General features: G+C 43.5%; 1 protein-coding gene across 1 annotated transcript in view; it reads right to left on the bottom strand.

Annotated features, from left to right (window-relative positions):
- Positions 1-2,100, bottom strand: part of CLMP (CXADR like membrane protein) — a 69,594-nt gene extending 67,494 nt beyond the window's left edge. Inside the window, exon 1 of the mRNA XM_058194398.1 lies at positions 1,588-2,100. Coding sequence (XP_058050381.1) covers positions 1,588-1,615 — 28 coding nt within the window. The 5' untranslated portion in view covers positions 1,616-2,100. The remainder of the gene's footprint in view (positions 1-1,587) is intronic.
- Positions 2,101-18,242: the final 16,142 nt, after the last annotated feature.

Below are 18,242 nucleotides of genomic sequence, written 5' to 3' on the forward strand. Positions count from 1 at the left end.
GTGTGTGTGGAGCTGTCTGCTTGTCAGCCCAATGTAGTAAGAAGGACGGAAGAAGCAGCTCATTCTCCACATAAGATACCTCAGGAGAACTGTCTCTTAGAGAAGAGGCTGAAAGCAACAGCAGCTAATTGTCTCGCACAAAAAAGATGAGCAGTTGACTTTTACCCCGGTCTACCTTCCTTAATAATGGTCTCCATCTTTCCTCCCCCCCCCTCTCTCCTCCATTTTGTATAACCTCCTTTAAGGCAAGAGCCATGGCTAACCGGTGGATGAAATGCATTTTATCAGAACAACACCAGGAGGAACCGCGTTTATGTCTTGTTGGCGCTTGTTAAAGGATGACTCCGCAATGCATCTGCTTCTTATTTTGTGCAGGCATAGTAGATCACACACGACTATGATGAATCCCCGTTTGGTTGCTCCTATCTGGGCCATTCTCCCTTGCACTTCTTTACTAAGAACCACAGTGGCCCTATTTAGCTAAAGTGGGAATCCTTCAAAAGCCCCCCCTCCCCCCCCCCGTTCATTTAAGCACGTGTGTGCCGTCTTCCATGAAATAAGTTCAGTAACTTTGGGGTGATTAAAGGCTGGTCTAGATGACCCCACGGTGCCTAAAAGGGAAAATGTTGAATGCAGCAGCCACACTTTCATAATCGAATGGATTTTACAGCTCAAGAAGCCATTTCTCTCCCCCCACACACACACCACTCTCTGGATTTTAGAGCAACTTCTGTTTTCCTCTCCTCCTTTGTTTTTGGAATTTTTCATTCCCAAAAAAAATGAAACCATTTTTTTAAAAAAAATATATATCACTCTCTCGATCTTCAATCTCTCCTCTGTACCTTTCCTCTCTTTCTCTTTGGTTGACCTTTTTGGTTCTTCAGTTTCTCTCTTTTGCCTCTCATCCCCCTTCCTTCAATCATTCTCTCCTCTCCACCACTTCCCCTCCTCAGGATCTCTTTCCAACTGGTACGTTGACACATCTGTTTCTAATTTAGACTTTTTTTTTTTTAACAGTATCATTTGGAAACAAGGCACCCCTTTAAAACAGGACAAATGAACTTTAAATAAATTTTAAATAAATGAATTTTAAATAAATTGGCCCTGAACCTTAAAGACAAGGATTCTTTGTTCAGGTTTGCGGAAAAAGACAAATGAATCCAATATGTTTTGTCTCTTTTTTATACACACCCTTTCCATATTCTACGTGCCTTTAAGAGGGGTGAAGAAAGAGCCTTTACAAAATATTTAAACCTGGTTAACGGATGATTTACACAACAACAACAACAATAACCACAACCAAAAAGCCTATCCAACAAATCTTTTGGAGAATAGAACTTTACGTCTGGAATGGGTGGGAGGACAAAAGTAAACGCTTTTAACTTTTGAATTCAAAAGTTAAAGCGTTTACTTTTGTATGCTCGCATTAAGGTTGAGGATCGTAAAAGGACAAGCAATTGAAAGCAGATGAGCTCCTGGCAAACTTTAATGCCAACAGTTTTTCCCCTCCCAGAGCCCTTCCCTTGCGTTGCATTGGATAACTTTAGGCTGGCTTCCAGAATTAAATTAAGGACAAAAGCAACTTACCTAGCAAGAGGATGAAAAACAGAGACATTCCGCCTCTGTTTCTTCTTCTTCTTCTTCTTCTTCTTCTTCTTCTTCTTCTTCTTCTTCTTCTTCTTCTTCTTCTTCTTCTTCTTCTTCTTCTTCTTCTTCTTCTTCTTCTTCTTCTTCCTCCTCCTCCTCCTCCTCCTCCTCCTCCTCACTTCTTCCTACTCAGGAAATTGACAAGCAGACCTGCTCAAAATTCAAAGCAGCGCCTCTGGAATGCGCTCTGGGTAATTGCCTCCGTGCGCCGGAAAAATATCCAACTTTGCTTTTTCTCTCTCTCTCTCTCTCTCCTCTCTCTCTGCCCTCCTGCCGTTCATTCCCCCCCCCCCGCCTTCAGTTTCCACGCAGAGTGGAGGAGAAGAGCCGCCGTTCCTCTCGAGCCGCCGATTCAGTTTGGAGCCTGTCAACATCTGGAAGGGGGAAAAAGACAGAAGCGGCGGCAGCCGAGAGACACATCTAGAACTGCCAGAGTAATTTGGCGTGTCTGGAAAGAAGAGGAGAAGAAGAGAGAAAGGGGGTGGGGGTGGCGGGGTGGCTGGGATGCGGGGGGGGGGAGAAGCAGAAGAGAGAAATCTCAGCCTGCAAGTTTCACCACATGGCTGTGTGTGTGGGGGGGGGAGGGGGGGGAAAGCCCCTCCCTACCCACCACCAGGATTAGGGGAGGGGGGAAGGAAGGTTGGGCATGCGATGAGCTGCTCCTTACTTCTGGCCATTCGGCAGCCCAGTCTTCTGGGGGAGCGGCGGTGGGTGGGTGGATGGGTGGGAGAGTAAACAGGCTTTCCTCGTGTCAAAAGCGGTTAAAGAGATTAAACGTGGAGAAGCATCCTCGTCCCCCCCCCCGCCTTTTTTTTTTTTTTAAAAAAGGAAGAAAATAAAGCGAGAAACAGGGCCTTCCAGATAAAGTGTTGACTGCAAGGATGACTCACTAGAGATTCACGACAGCAAATTCAAGCTCCCTGCAAAAACCACCCCCCAAACCCTCCCCTCTTCCCCACTCTCCCCGCAGCCCCTGGAGCAGTCGGATTGAACTGTTGAATTGTTGATGGCGCCGTTGCCAAAAAATGAAGGGTGGCGCGGTTTTCCTTGGACGGACGCAAAGCATGCCCTAGGTGGTTTTCGTGGTAGCAGTACGGGAGATTTACCGTTGCTGCCTCCTACGATATTGATTCAGTCCTAGCCCACAACCTGGTGGTCTCCCATCCTTATATTAACAGAGTCCCAACTTCCTTCGGTTTTAAGACCAGCCAAGCTGCTCAACGCGGCCATCTAGCTGGGCCAAATATACTGACCTAACTAACTTAAGAAAACTAAGACCATGACATCTGGCTCTCTCAATTCCTGGCAAGTAGATGGGGAAGAAATGGAGGGAGTGACAGATTTTATCTTCCTGGGCTCCAAGATCACCGCAGATGGGGACTTGTAGCCAAGAAATCAAAAGACGCTTGCTCCTGGGGTGGAAAGCTATGGGAAATCTAGACAGCATACTAAAAAGCAGAGACATCACCCTGCCAACAAAAGTGTGTATAGTCAAGGCTATGGTTTTTCCCAGTTGTGATGTATGGCTGTGAAAGTTGGACCATAAGGAAGGCCAAGCCCCAATGAATTGAGACCTTTGAACTCTGGTGCTGGAGAAGACTCCTGCGAGTCCCTTGGACTGCAAGGTGATCAAACCGGTTGGTCCTAGAGGAGATCAGCCCTGACTGCTCTTTAGAAGGCCAGATCCGGAAGATGAAACTCAAATACTTTGGTCACCTAATGAGAAGGAAGGACTCACTGGAGAAGAGCCTAATGCTGGGAACGATGGAGGGCAAAAGAAGAAGGGGACGACAGAGAATGACGTGGCTGGATGGAGGCACTGAAGCAGTCGGAACGTTGTCCATGAGGTTGCAATGGGTCGGACACAACTTCGCAACTAACAACAACAACAAACTAACTAATGGATGCCAGATGCACCCACCGATGGCCTATAATGGATGGAGCTAACTGTCTTTGTATCAGGTCCTCTCCAGTTCAGAATTTCACCTCCTGCCAATATTTGGTCATCAAATTATTTCCATCCCAGGATTAGAGGTTTACTATTTTCATCAACAAAGGATATATAACCAGAGACTCTTTTTGAGTCTGCTCTATGTGCATGGAAAGAGAAGCTGGAAGAGTGGCAGATGGCTGACTCTAAATTCCTATCATAACTCTTACAGGTTAAAGCTACAGCCTTTAGTAATCCAAGGTAGTCCTTGAGTTACAACAGTTCATTAATGACCATTCAAAGTTACAACAGCACTGAAAAAAAGTGACTTACGACCATTTTTCACAGTTATGACATTTTTAGCATCCCCATGATCGTGGGATCAAAATTCAGATGCCCATGGCAATGGGTTCATATTTATGACGGTTGCTGCGTCCCAGGGTCACGCGATTGAGGATTCTTTGAGGAAAGGAAAGTACAGCTTGTCTCATTTCTCTATTTCTTTGTTCTTATGTTGAGAAACAGGGCGTGTTAATCGCACGAGGGGACCGAACTCCCATGAAATTGCACGTATTTCATTCCCGTTTTCACAAGGGTTCCTCCGGCTTAGCCTTTTTTTCTGCAGAACTACTGTACTTCGGATCTCGAAGGCATCCTTGGTTTCTACAAATAAAGAACAGCAGATGAGATTTCAAAACAACAACAACATTATTATTGTGTACACGAGCACACAATCGATTTAAGTTTAATGTGAACCGTTCCAATCTTGATTGCAGAAAATATGACTTCAGTAACAGAGTTGTTAATGCCTGGAATGCACTACCTGACTCTATGGTCTCTTCCCAAAATCCTCAAAGCTTTAATCAAAGACTATCTACTATTGACCTTACCCAGTAGTGGGATTCAAGTAATTTAACAACCGGTTCTCTACCCTAATGATTTCTTCCAACAACCAGTTTGCCAGACTGCTCAGAAAGTTAACAACCGGTTCTCCCGAAGTAGTGCGAACTAGCTGAATCCCACCACTGACCTTACCCCATTCCTAAGAGGTCTGTAAGGGGCGTGCATAAGAGCACCAACGTGCTACCGTTCCTGTCCTGTCTTTGGTGTCTTTGGTTGTTCGGGTTTTCTCCCGTGTAAAATTGGAAGTGTCTTGGCGACGTTTCGACGAAGTCTCATTCGTCATCTTCAGCTTCAGCTTCGTGCTTCTGGGAGCAATGTGTGATCGCAGCTGTTTCTTCCTTTTAACTGCTAGTGGGGGTTTGAACTGATTGGGTGGGAGCTTGGCTGTGCTCTGATTGGATGGGGTTTTTTGTGTGCTCTGATTGGATGGGGGTGTGTCCTGTTTGGGTGGGGGCTTGGTTGTGCTCAGTTTAGTCTGTGTTGCAGGGGGATTTGAGCTGGTGAGCTGCATAGCTGTTGTTTGGCTTTGTGGTCATGCTACATCTTCATAGTGGGTGTCAGTTTGCTGCATGTATGGATTGGAGGGGTTTGAAATGGCTAATGTTGCAGCTGCGGTCTGGCTTCTGGTCCTTGGTCGTGCTTCATGATCAGTTTGGGTTTGGGTCTGCTTTCTGGGTGGATGTGCAGAGGTGACATCCTGTGTGGATCTCGTGAGTGTGGGTCTGGTGTCATTCTTCGTGTTAGGGACTCGTTTGTTTGTGTGTGTGTATATACACACACACACACACACACACACACACACACATACACTATATATATAGTGAATCTGCACTACTATTAATCGTCTCATAGTTACCATCACCAATCTCTTTCCACTTATGACTGTATGACTGTAACTTGTTGCTGGCAATCCTTATGATTTATATTGATATACTGACCATCAATTGTGTTGTAAATATTGTACCTTGATGAACGTATCTTTTTTTTTATGTACACTGAGAGCATATGCACCAAGACAAATTCTTGTGTGTCCAATCACACTTGGCCAATAAAATTCTATTCTATTCTAAAAATTCTATTCTATTCTATTACATACTTATATATATGCTTCAGGGGTGAAATCTAAAAATTTTCCCTACCGGTTCTGTGGGCGTGGCTTACTTGGTGGGTGTGGCTTGGTGGTCAGGTGACTGAATAAGCATGGTCAATAATAATAAATAATAAAAATAATAAAGTATACAAAACTTGGGAGGCACCGGTCTACCTTCTTTAAAAATAGAGGCACCGGTCTACTATCTGCCTACAGCGCTGATCAGTTGTAGTGCGCCCCTTTGAAGTGCTGCGGCAGTCATTTAAGGCTGTTGCAGCTATATCACCACCAAGAGCTTCAGGGACAGAGAAGAGGAACAGCGAGGCGTGGCCGGGAGTGGGGGAGCAGGGATTTTTGCTACTTGACCCCATCGTTACTGGATCGCATGATCTGGTCCGAAACAGGAGCATTTCACCCCTGATATGCTTATATATCGTATAATTATTTCATGTTTATGCTTATATATAATGTTGTGACTAATAAATAAATAAAATAAATAAATATTTTATTAAGTATATTTTACAAAAGAAGATGAAATAAAAATTCTATTCTATTCTATTCTAAACGCTAATTAAAACCAAAAGGTTTTAGGGTATTCCTTTTGTATAGGATTGGAAAAAAAACCCTCTTGGGGAAGCCTTCTAGCAGGAGAATCCATTTTGCTTGATCGTATGAAGTGTTTAATGTTGCTCTAAAGTTGGGGGCAGGATAGGTTGGCACCCCATAAATCAATCAATGGAAATGGGTTCTTAATTAGATGAACTCATTGGACTGTGAATCGAAAAGGCCTTTTAAGGCGAAACGAAGCATGCTTTTATCTCCCCCCGGCCCAATCTGTTTTGGAAAAGAGAAATTTGATTTCCAGAGCTGCCAGGCTATCAGTTGGCACCCCTGAAAATAGAAGAAGAGGAAAATAAAAATGCAACCTGAATCCACCAGACTTTAAAGCAGGGGTCTCCAATCTTGGTCCCTTTAAGACTTGTGGACTTCAACACCCAGAGTCCCTCAGCCAGCTGGGAGTTGAAGTCCACAAGTCTTTAAAGGGACCAAGGTTGGAGACCCCTGCTTTAAAGAATAGTTGTAACTTAACTTTCAACTGTCTTGTTACCTTTTATATATATACTTTAAAACAGGAAGTTGCTCAGAACTTCCTGGATAAACCCAGCCTCTTCTGTGGTTGTAGCTTTGTTTTAATCACCTCTTTGGATAAACAGAAAGAAAATGGACTGGGATGACAAAAATAAATAAATAAAAAGTCAGAAGCCAATATATTAAATGTTTCGGCTTTAAGCGTTAAGCAGGTCACAGTCAGTTAAGGGTAAGTATTTCCTTAGCAAATGTCAAACTTCAGCATTTCCTTCAACTTTACCTTTGGCATAAGTAGATGTGAACCGGAATTAACAGAGAAAATTAACAGAGTTGGAAGGGACCTTGGAGGTCTTCTAGTCCAACCCCCTACTCAAGCAATGGCTGCCCAATTCCTTCTTAAAAATCTCCAGTGTTGTAGCACCCACAACTTCTGGAAGCAAGCAGTTCCACTCATTAACAGTTCTCACTATCAGGAAATTTCTCCTTATTTTAGGTTGGGTTTCTCCTTGATTAGTTTCCATTTTTTGCTTCTTGCCCTGCCTTTTGGTGCTTGGGAGCAGGAGTCTCCAACCTTGGTCCCTTTAAGACTTATGGACTTCAACTTCGCTGGCTGAGGGACTCTGGGAGTTGAAGTCCACAAGTCCACAAGTCTTAAAGGGACCAAGGTTGGAGACCCCTGCTTTGGAGAATAGGTTGACCCTCTCTTCTTTTCTGACAGCCTCTCAAATATTGAAACACTGCTATCATATTACACCAGTCCTTCTTTTAACTAAACTAAAAAGGCAAAGGTTCCCCTCGCATATATGTGCTAGTCGTTCCCGACTCTAGGGGGCGGTGCTCATCTCCGTTTCAAAGCCGAAGAGCCAGCGCTGTCCGAAGACGTCTCTGTGGTCATGTGGCCGGCATGACTCAACGCCAAAGGTGCACGGAACGCTGTTACCTTCCCACCAAAGGTGGCCCCTATTTGTTCTACTTGCATTTTTTACGTGCTTTCGAACTGCTAGGTTGGCAGAAGCTGGGACAAGGAACGGGAGCTCACCCCGTTACACGGCAGCACTAGGGATTCGAACCGCTGAACTGCCGACCTTTCAATCAACAAGCTCAGCGTCTTAGCCACTGAGCCACCGCTACATAATTCTTCAAGACGAGTTGCTTTTGAAGGTTCTAGAAAAAGGAAGATTCTAAAACTCTACATTGGTTAAATCGTTTATTTTATTAAAAAAAAAGGGAATCCATCCCAATTCAGCCGAGTCTAAGAGGAAATCATAACTCTTGCTTAAAAAAAAGAAAGAAAGAAAGACCAGCAGAATTTTGGCATTTGAATTTAGAGTTTTTTGCTTTAATTGGCAACTTTTACTCTCGCTTAGTTGAACCGTTCAAACATGCAAAAGGACTCTCCGGCTGGAATTTTCCAGGTATGCGACAAATCCTCGGAGACATAAAATTGTGCCTTGCCTCCCTCCCCCTCCCTCAGATTCTAGAAACACCAAGCGTGTCGTGCCGCATTACGGCTTCGACAGATGAGGTCTCAAGCACTGTCATCAATGCTCTTCAAATGCTTCATGGCTTTAATAGAATCAATGTGTCAGGAGCTGAGGGAAGCCGTGCACCCTCCAGTATCCCTTGGAATCCTGAGGGGTTCACGTAAGGCAGAGAATCAACTCCCGGTTTGTCGGCCTGGGATGGCTTTAGTCTTGCCGAATTTAAGGCAGCTTATTTTTCAACGGACGCAGAGAAAAGTCAAGAGTTATGTAACCGGCATGGCAGTGGGATTCTCTGCCTTCAGCCCTGGAGTTCGATCCTGACCGGCTCAAGGTTGACTCGGCCTCCCATCCTTCTGAGCTGTGGTGGCGCAGTGGTTAGAGTGTGGTACTGCAGGCTACTTCTGCTGACTGCTGGCCGCCTGCAATTTGGCAGTTCGAATCTCACTGGACTCAAAGTTGTACTCAGCCTTCCGAGGCGGGTAAAATGAGGACCCAGATTGTTGGAGGCAGGGGTGAAATGCTACTGGTTTGGATCAGTTCTCCTGAACCGGTAGTAAAAAAAATGCTACCAGTTTGGGAGAACTGATATTTCCAATGATCAGCTGTGCTGCACGAGTTATATTTGCTAGAAACACATGGTACAGCTGTTCCCCCCTCACTGCTCTTCTTACCTTTGCAGACTCAGAAAAGGCTTCTTAATCCTCTTTTCTCAGTGCTGCACGGTAGCGCATGAGCTGTGTATGCGTGCAAAGTGCACATTTGGTGTGCACCGCGCAGGTGCGCACGAAGCGAACTGGTAGCGAAGCGAAGCGAACCGGTAGCAGACTTCAGAGCATTTCACCCTTGGTTGGGAGGCAAAATGTTGACTCTGTGAACTGCTTAGAGAGGACTGTAAAGGACTGTAAAGTGGTATATAAGTCTAAGCGCTATTGCTATTGCTTCTGAGGTTGAAAAAATGAGGACCCAGATTGTTAGGGACAATATGCGAGACACTCTAAGCTGTTCTCTAAACTAAACAGTTCTCCAAACTGCACAGAATCTTAGCTAGAGATTCTCCTGAACCCCTGCCAACCCCCAGCAGTCGACTCCTGGTTACTATGGAAGAGAACAAATTTGGAAAGCTTAGGGAGGTAATTGGAATTAGTGCAGAGCATATGCTAAGAGAGAGAGAGAGAGAGAGAGAGAAAGAGAGAGAGAGAACAAAATTATTGTGAAGGTTCCTTTTTCCTTGGAAGTGTTTAACAAACTTCTCCAAACTGAATTAAGCAATAATTGGGATTAAGAGAGAAACTGACGTGGTGTCTCCATCAGCAAGTTTCATTCGGTTCATTTTGAACGGCGTCGGAATGTTTGCTTTTGAGATATTCTTGCTATTTTTCCTTTTATGAAGAACGTTGTGATTCAGTCCTTGCATGAATAAAAGTGTTCCAACTGGATGTATCCTGCCAAGCCACACACAAATACTTCCATGTATCATTTTTCCTTTTCAACTTTTGCCCTAGACATTTTTTTTTTTTGGGAGTGCTTGTAGTGACTTGCAACATTCAAAGAGTTTGATTGTAGGTCTAATATTGCTTAAGAAAGTGAATAAAAGGCTTTTGGGGGAAAAAAATTCCAAATTTTTCCCCAAAGTTATGTAGAAAATAATGTCTTCATGAGGTACAAGGAAAGAAGTACTTGCAAAGAACTTATTTTGTCCTTACTCAACATTTTCTCGTCCATTAGTTATAGAAGGAATCCATCCCTAAAGCTCCTTCTTGCTAATTGTCCCATTGCTTGATCTATTAAAGGTAAAGGTAAAGATTCCCCTCGCACATATGTGCTAGTCATTCCCGACTCTAGGGGGCGGTGTTCATCTCCGTTTCAAAGCCGAAGAGCCAGCGCTGTCCGAAGACGTCTCCGTGGTCATGTGGCCGGCATGACTCAATGCCAAAGGCGCACGGAACGCTGTTCCCTTCCCACCAAAGGTGGTCCCTATTTTTCTACTTGCATTTTTTACGTGCTTTTGAACTGCTAGTTGTCAGAAGCTGGGACAAGTAACGGGAGCTCACCCTGTTCTTTTTTTATTTTTATTCATAAATATTTTGAATACAGTGTATTGTCAGGGTATATCATTTACAAAAGAAAAACGAAGAAAAGACAATAAAAATATTAACACATATACTGGTAACAACAGTAATAATGTAACAGAATAGTTTTGGTTAAATTTCTTTTTATATTAGCTTATTTATAATTCTGTTAAGTATATTGGCATACTTATAGTTATAAACCATCTTTAATTCATACATAGCAATAATCTTTCTTCATCTAATTTCTACCTCTTCTCTCTCACCACTCATAAAATCTATTTCATATCAAGCAATATTCCATGTCTTCTTTGTCTTTTATTTTTAAAGTCAGTTTGTCCATCTCAGCACAATCTAACATTTTCCTAATTACATCCTTATCTGGTGGAGTGTTCTCATTTTTCGCTTGTATTATTCATAGTGAGAAAAAGTTAAAAGTTTTAGAATTGAACTCAACTCCACATTCCTATATGAACATGTCCTTCTAGTTTTCTTGCCAATGGCGCCAGTTCAATAATTTAAATTGACTCAGAGTATTTTCTTCAAATCTCAGTCTAGTCTACAACTCTGCTACTTCTTGGAGAGCTGAGTAAGATTTTTTTGAAAAGGCATTCAAGAAATATGGATGGTCTTAGAAAAGTCTTGGAATGTGCAGAAATGGATAAACTTACAAAGGAGGTACAAGAAAAAGAGGAAACAGAATATTATATAGTGTGGGAGAAATGGTACGAATGGCTAGAGGAGAGAGATAAAAGGCAAGGAAAGATCAAATAAGGAAGAGATAGGAGTAGAAATGTAACAACAAATAAGAGGAAAGAGAAAAAATGTAGCTTGTAGAAATGAAATTGGGTACACTGTTATTTAGATGAATATATGTAAATAAATTAATATTAGACTTGTATGTATAAAGGATACATTGAAATAAGGGAGAAAAAACGGACATGTTTAACTGTTGCGAAATTGTTGGAAAGAAACTATTGTTTAAAGATTCTTTTTTGTTTTTTGAAAAATGTTTAATAAAAATTATTTTTAAAAAAAAAGAAAAAAAAAGAAATATGGATGGTGATTTAATTCAGGGCGAGGCACAGTGATTGAACCAAGATGAAACATATCTGTAATGGATTGGATCCTATACTCTTTTGATGGCTGGCTACTGATATAATTTTACAGTATCCCCTTTTTATTGACCAGTCTCAGGAATCTTTTGGGAGCAATATAATACAAAATGACATTTTAAAAGCGAGGATTAAGCAGTTTCTCCAATATATGGAGAATATATATAAAGAGTTGGAGAAGCTCACAAAGTATCAAGATCTGAAATTTGAAATTGCAAGGTTATGGCATCAACTGGCCATTGTAGTTATCGACAAAATTGGCTTCCATACCAAACAATCTTGGACCGCACTTTGCAAATCTGCACGTTGACAAAATTTCCCTTTGCCAAACTGCAAAAAAGCCACATTTACTTGGCTCTTCACCTATACTAAAAGCAGGGGTGAAATGCTGACGAATTGCACCAGTTCAGGCGAACAAGTAGTAATAAAAGCTATCGGTTTGGGCGAACTGGTAGTAAACAAAAAGCGAACTGGTAATTCCAACGATCAGCTGTGTCGCGTGATTTACGATCACTAGAAAGGAGAAAATCCTGCTTTCTAGAGAATCTAAATCACGCGGCACAGCTGTTCCCCACCCCTTATTGTTCCACTTACCTTCTTAAGCTTCCTTTTTGTGCAAGAAGTGCGCATTTGGTGTGCACTACACACGTGTGTGCAGCATGCGTTTGGCACACAGTGCGCATGTGTGCGCAGTGTGCATTTGGCACATACTGCGCATGATTGCATATGGCATTCATTGTGCATGCACATGTGCAATGTGCATTTGGCGCGTGGCGTGCATGTGCGGGCAGAGAACCGGTGGCAACCTGTGGAGGATTTCACCACTGACTAAAAGCGATAAATTACATCCTCCATGTTTCTTGGGAAGAACCCAACGCGTACAAAATGCACAGGTACCGGATATGTGGTACCTTGCTCAATAGTAGTACCTGTGAGAGGGATCTTGGAGTCCTAGTGGACAACCATTTAGATATGAGCCAGCAGTGTGCAGCAGCTGCCAAAAAGGCCAACACAGTTCTGGGCTGCATCAACAGAGGGATAGAATCAAGATCAGGTGAAGTGTTAATACCACTTTATAATGCCTTGGTAAGGCCACACTTGGAATATTGCATTCAGTTTTGGTCGCCACGATGTAAAAAAGATGTTGAGACTCTAGAAAGAGTGCAGAGAAGAGCAACCAAGATGATTAGGGGACTGGAGGCTAAAACATATGAAGAACGGTTGCAGGAACTGGGTATGTCTAGTTTAATAAAAAGAAGGACTAGGGGAGACATGATAGCAGTGTTCCAATCTCTCAGGGGTTGCCCCAAAGAAGAGGGAGTCTAACTATTCTCCAAAGCACCTGAGGGCAGGACAAGAAGCAATGGGTGGAAAATGATCAAGGAAAGAATTAACTTAGAACTAAGGAGAAATTTCCTGACAGTTAGAACAATTAACAAGTGGAACGACTTGCCTTCAGAAGTTGTGAATGCTCCAATACTGGAAATTTTGAAGAAAATGTTGGATAACCATCTGACTGAGATGGAGTAGGGTTTCCTGCCTGGGCAGGGGGTTGGACTAGAAGGCCTCCAAGGTCCCTTCCAACTCTGTTGTTGTTGTTGTTGTTGTTGTATGAGGGCTAACCCCAGCTGCAGAACTTCACACGGTTGCGAACGGACAACAGTTACTCGTTGTTCATCTCCTTGACCGGCGTCATAAACCTTCTGTTCCCAATCTAACCCTCTCTTGAATTTTTCTTCTTTCTTCCAAAGGCATTAACATATAATCAAACACCCAGAGATGTCAGTTTCAGCTGTCTACCAGCTGCCCTCGTTTCCCTCGCCTTTTTTTTTTTCCAGAAGACTCAGTTGTAGGCAATTTACGGTTAGCCTGTCATGGCACAGGAAAAAAAATTATTATTTTTTTTGCAATAACCCCAAAGGAAGTAAGCTTCCGGTCTGATGAAATTAATACTGGCAGCCTTATCCCTTCCCCTGTGTCAAATGATTGATGAAACGAGTAGTTCTGGTGCTTTAAAAAGGTTGTGCTAAGTGTAGGTTTTGAGAAGCATTAAAAGACCCCCAAGAAGAGAGATGGCATGTGTGTGTGTGTGTGTGTGTGTGTGTGTGTGTGTGAATTCCTTTAAATATCTGCATCTACCAAGGACTTCAGGGCTGAAGATAAAATATGTATAAGCCCTTGGCAGCTGCAGAAGCATTGCGGTTCGTGCAAGACCATCCATAAATTAGGTATCTGCGTGAATGTGAGATTGTTGAATCCTCATTCCCCATTATTGAATTACAGTGCTCCATAAGGAAAACTCTACCAGGTTCAACTCTGCCAGGTTCAACAGGGAGTCCTCGACGAATGACCACAACTAAGCCCAAAATTCCTGTTGCTGAGTGAGCCATTGGTTGAGTGAATTGTATCCCGTTTTTCTTGCCAGATGTTGTGACCCAGGCCCAAGGAGGTAGTAAGAAACTTAGCCCGTGGAAAAACAAACTTTAATTCGAACAGCTGGGAATTACTTCATTCCCAGCGTTGTTCAACTTAAAGTAAAACAAATGCCTCCCAACACAAATTCCTCAGTTATCTCACAAACCTTAGTCCAATTAGGCAAACTGCCAAAAGCCCTTCCTGGCAAACGTCCAGAAGCCACAAAAACAAAGACGTACACGAAGCAGAAGATGGAGCAGAAGACGCAGCAACAACGTTGTTTTCCGGCAAAGCTGAAATGCCGTTGCTGGTCTATTTTAAGCCTTATGGGAGGAGCCAATCATCTCTTGGCCTTACTCCCGAGTTGTTCTTTTTGCTTGAGCTGCTCTTGCCTTCTGGCAGCTCTTCTCATGCGTGCATTAGGAACAGGCTCCTCCTGTTCCTCTGCCTCACTACTATCAGTCTCTGGAGGCTCTAGAGTCTGCACCTCACTCCCCAATGGCCCTGGCCTCACCTCAGCCTCATCGCTGTCCGACTCCATTGCCAGCTCCATAGGCTACTGACGGACCACAACACCAGAGTTGTTAAGTGAACCACTGCGGTTTCGTAAGTTAGTCACAGGGTTGTTAAGTGAATCTGGCTTCCCCATGGACTTGTCAGAAGGTCGCAAAAGGGGATCACGTGACCCCGGGGACACTGCAACCATCATAAATATGAGTCAGTGCCTAAATGTTGATCAGGTGACCAAGGGGAGGCTGCAAAGGTTGCAAGGGTGAAAATCGGCCATAAGGCAGTTGTTTTCAGTGCCGTTGTTAACTTTGAACGGTGGCAAACCAAGGACTAATCTGTAATGAAATTTGCTGTCCCCATCAATCCTCTCTTGCCTCTGTTCTTCTTTTGAATCACTGCCCTTGCCAAATTCCAAGGTAACAAACGGGGAACACACTCTTATGCACTTCGCGGCTGTCTGTTGTGCCTCGCTCGCCCCCCCCCCCCCGCCGCAGCCGGGCCCCTCTTATCTCCTGCCGGACGCTGATAGTACAGAAGAATGTCCTGGCATGCCTCCAGCTCCCAGCCCTGGCACCATGCCCGGACAAACCGAACAAACAAACCTCCTTCCAATAGCATGTGCGCCTGAAGCCAGCCACGAGCTGGGATTACCAACAGCTGGAGACGAAACGATGCAATGGATAGATCCACGCTTCCGGAGAATGGAGAGGCGATGTCAGCAAAAGGAAGGGAGGGGCAGGCCTGGATAAGTGCTGAGTCATGGCGCCACACCCCATGGCCTATATAAAGGATCTGCTTTCTGGCATTCTCTGAGTCAGGCAAAGTCTAATCTGGATTGCTGAAGTCACACCTTGGATTCCTGCCTGCCCTGAGGACTCTGATAGGACTTTGGCAGAGCTGCAGAGGCACACTTGATACGGACTTCCCCGACTCGGCCATCAGAGGAGGAATGGGACACGACACTGTCCTTGTACAGTGTTTGAATACAGGGAAAACATACTTCACACTCGGGTCTACGACAATTTGCCACGGCCAACACAATACAGCTAACTCGCCAATAACCAACTCGTCATGGCCACCTCACCATGGTCAACTTGCCACAGCCAATTTGCCACAACTAACTCGCTGCAGGACAACTTGCCATGTCCAACTCACCATAGGACCGCTCCCTGCTGGACAAGAGTTACACTAATACCAAAGAAATGGTGGAATAGACTAAATCTGCATTACTATTAATCTTCTCATAGTTCCTATCCTATCACCCATCTCCTTCTACTTATGACTGCATGACTGTAACCTTGTTGCTTTCATCCTTACGATTTATATTGACTGTTTCCTAATATGATTTGATTGCTTATTTGTACCCTATGACTATTATTAAGTGTTGTATCATTAAGTGTTAAATTTGTACCCTATGACTATCATTAAGTGTTGTACCTTACGATTCTTGATGAACGTATCTTTTCTTTTATGTACGCTGAGAGCGTACGCACCAAAGACAAATTCCTTGTGTGTCCAATCACACTTGGCCAATAAAACATTCTATTCTATTGAAGTAGCAGAACTGGCTATTGTCAGCAGCAGAGTTAACGCGCAATTAGTGTCTTGTTAATTTTGTACGTTTCGATTCAGTAAATTAGGTTTCGGAATGCGGTTATTCTCCCCTGAGGCCTCCTCAGACAAATGGCATTAATGAAGGTTGAGGTGGTGTGAAAGTTAAACCTGCATGGTTTGCTTTGATTGGTGAAGTTTCTGCTCGCTTATACGACATTGCGTATTTAAGTGAAGAATATGGCGGGGTAGGTAACTTATCAGTTGAAAAATTCATCTCACATGTCTATGGAGATTCTCAGTCATCCTGGTCACGGTTGTCCCAAAAGTGCTTTTTCAAGAGGCAACTGGAATTTCTTGGTTTTTCTTTTCTTTTCTTTTTTCTTTGAAGATGTTTCGCTTCTCCTCCAAGAAGCTTTTTTAGCTCTTCCTCATCATCTGGTCAGAGCTGAAGACGCTCCATCCCATCCCATCCCATCCCATCCCATCCCATCCCATCCCATCCCATCCCATCCCACCCCACCCCATCCCATCCCATCCTATTCTAAAGTTCAAATAGAATAGAATAGAATAGAATTTTTTATTGGCCAAGTGTGATTGGACACACAAGGAATTTGTCTTTGGTGCATAGGCTCTTAGTGTACATAAAAGAAAAGAATAGAATAGAATAGAATAGAATAGAATAGAATAGAATAGAATAGAATAGAATAGAATAGAATAGAATAGCATTTATATTGGCCAAGTGTGATTGGACACACAAGGAATTTGTCTTGGTGCATAGGCTCTCAGTGTACATAAAAGAAATCAAGGTACAACATTTACAACACAAATGATGGTCAATATATCAATATAAATCATAAGGATTACCAGCAACAAAGTTACAGTCATACAGTCATAAGTGGAAAGAGATTGGTGATGGGAACGATGAGAAGATTAATAGTAGTGCAGATTCAGTAAATAGTCTGACAGTGTTGAGGGAATTATTTGTTTAGCAGAGTGATGGCCTTCGGGAAAAAACTGTTCTTGTGTCTAGTTGTTCTGGTGTGCAGTGCTCTATAGCGTTGTTTTGAGGGTAGGAGTTGAAACAGTTTATGTCCTGGATGTGAGGGATCTGTAAATATTTTCACGTATTTCAGTACAAGATATCCTGGCTTTCTTAATGGTTCTAGCAACGGGCCAGGAAATTTAATGAAAGGGTTTGAGAAGCGAGAATATTTTGCAGCGAGGTAGGAAAGAAGCGTCTCTTGAGTTTTCGCTCGGGGCCATGACACAGATAGCCTTTTATTCTCTAAAAGAGGTAAGTGCTGCCGTGGGAAGACAGATTAGTTTGAAGCGCTGCCTTTGTGACAGCAGCCAAATGCAAAGGTTCTCCATTAATGAGGTGTTCTGGAATTGTATCACTCACGCTGCAACCTGCCGAACAAGAAGGGAAAAAAAAAACATGAGAAGACGACGGGATTTTGAAGGATTATGAAATTGAGTTCCTTCCACAGAATGCTGAGCATCCCCATTCAACATTAGTCAGGCTGCCTGAAGCAGATGCCGGTTCTAATTGAGCAACAGCTGGAGGCTTACAAGTTTTCCATTACAGCTTGGAAACTTTCTCTGCCTGAGATTTCGAATAAATCTCCTGTTTTAAGAGTGAAATGAGATTTTTCACCCCAACTCATCTACTTCAGGACTGTACAGTCTCTTGTCTTGGGGGTGGGGGGGTCTTCTCTGGAACGTGCTGCCTCTGTCAGGCCTGGAAGCCATCTTCTGGCCTGCCACATTTACTATTGTGGGAAATTGGGAAGGGGGATTGTATGGAGCATGGGTGATATGTAGTCATAATAACATTCCTTTCTCAGGGAGTCAAGGACATATTGCCCTGCACCTGGATGGATGAAACTGGGACGCATCTCCAGTTGGGATGGTGCTTTGATTGGACCATGTGATGGACATGTGGGTGCTAGGCAGGGATTTGGACTTTCCTTTGGGTGGGGAAAACCTGGAAGCTTTCAGATTCGGGTTTTCCCAGATGTGCCAATATGACATCTCTAATGAAATGGAACTTTGAGGAACTCCAAGCCTCGGAGTCTTCTTTCGTTGGGGGTGTTACTTGCAACCCTGACAGCCTCTTCATTGGGAAGCTATGGTGGTCCTACCAACACTGCCCCCTACTCTCCATCACCCAGTGTGATTGGACGGTGTGTCCATTTGTCTATTGTAAGGATCATTTTTTTTTTTTTTGCTTTAGCCCTGCAGAGCATGTGTGAGTTCGAGTTCCAAATGACGTGACTTGAAGCCGATCTCTTCCACTAGGTTGACTTTGATATTAAAAATGGAAGACACCGGGGACGTTCTGCATCCCGAGCAGAATACAAGTGGCGAGTGTCAGACTTTTGCAATTTTTTCTAAACGCTCCTCTAAACTTCGGCTGACAGGGACATGAAGTTTTCT

Source organism: Ahaetulla prasina, chromosome 9 (assembly GCF_028640845.1).
Source record: "Ahaetulla prasina isolate Xishuangbanna chromosome 9, ASM2864084v1, whole genome shotgun sequence".
NCBI lineage: Eukaryota > Metazoa > Chordata > Lepidosauria > Squamata > Colubridae > Ahaetulla > Ahaetulla prasina.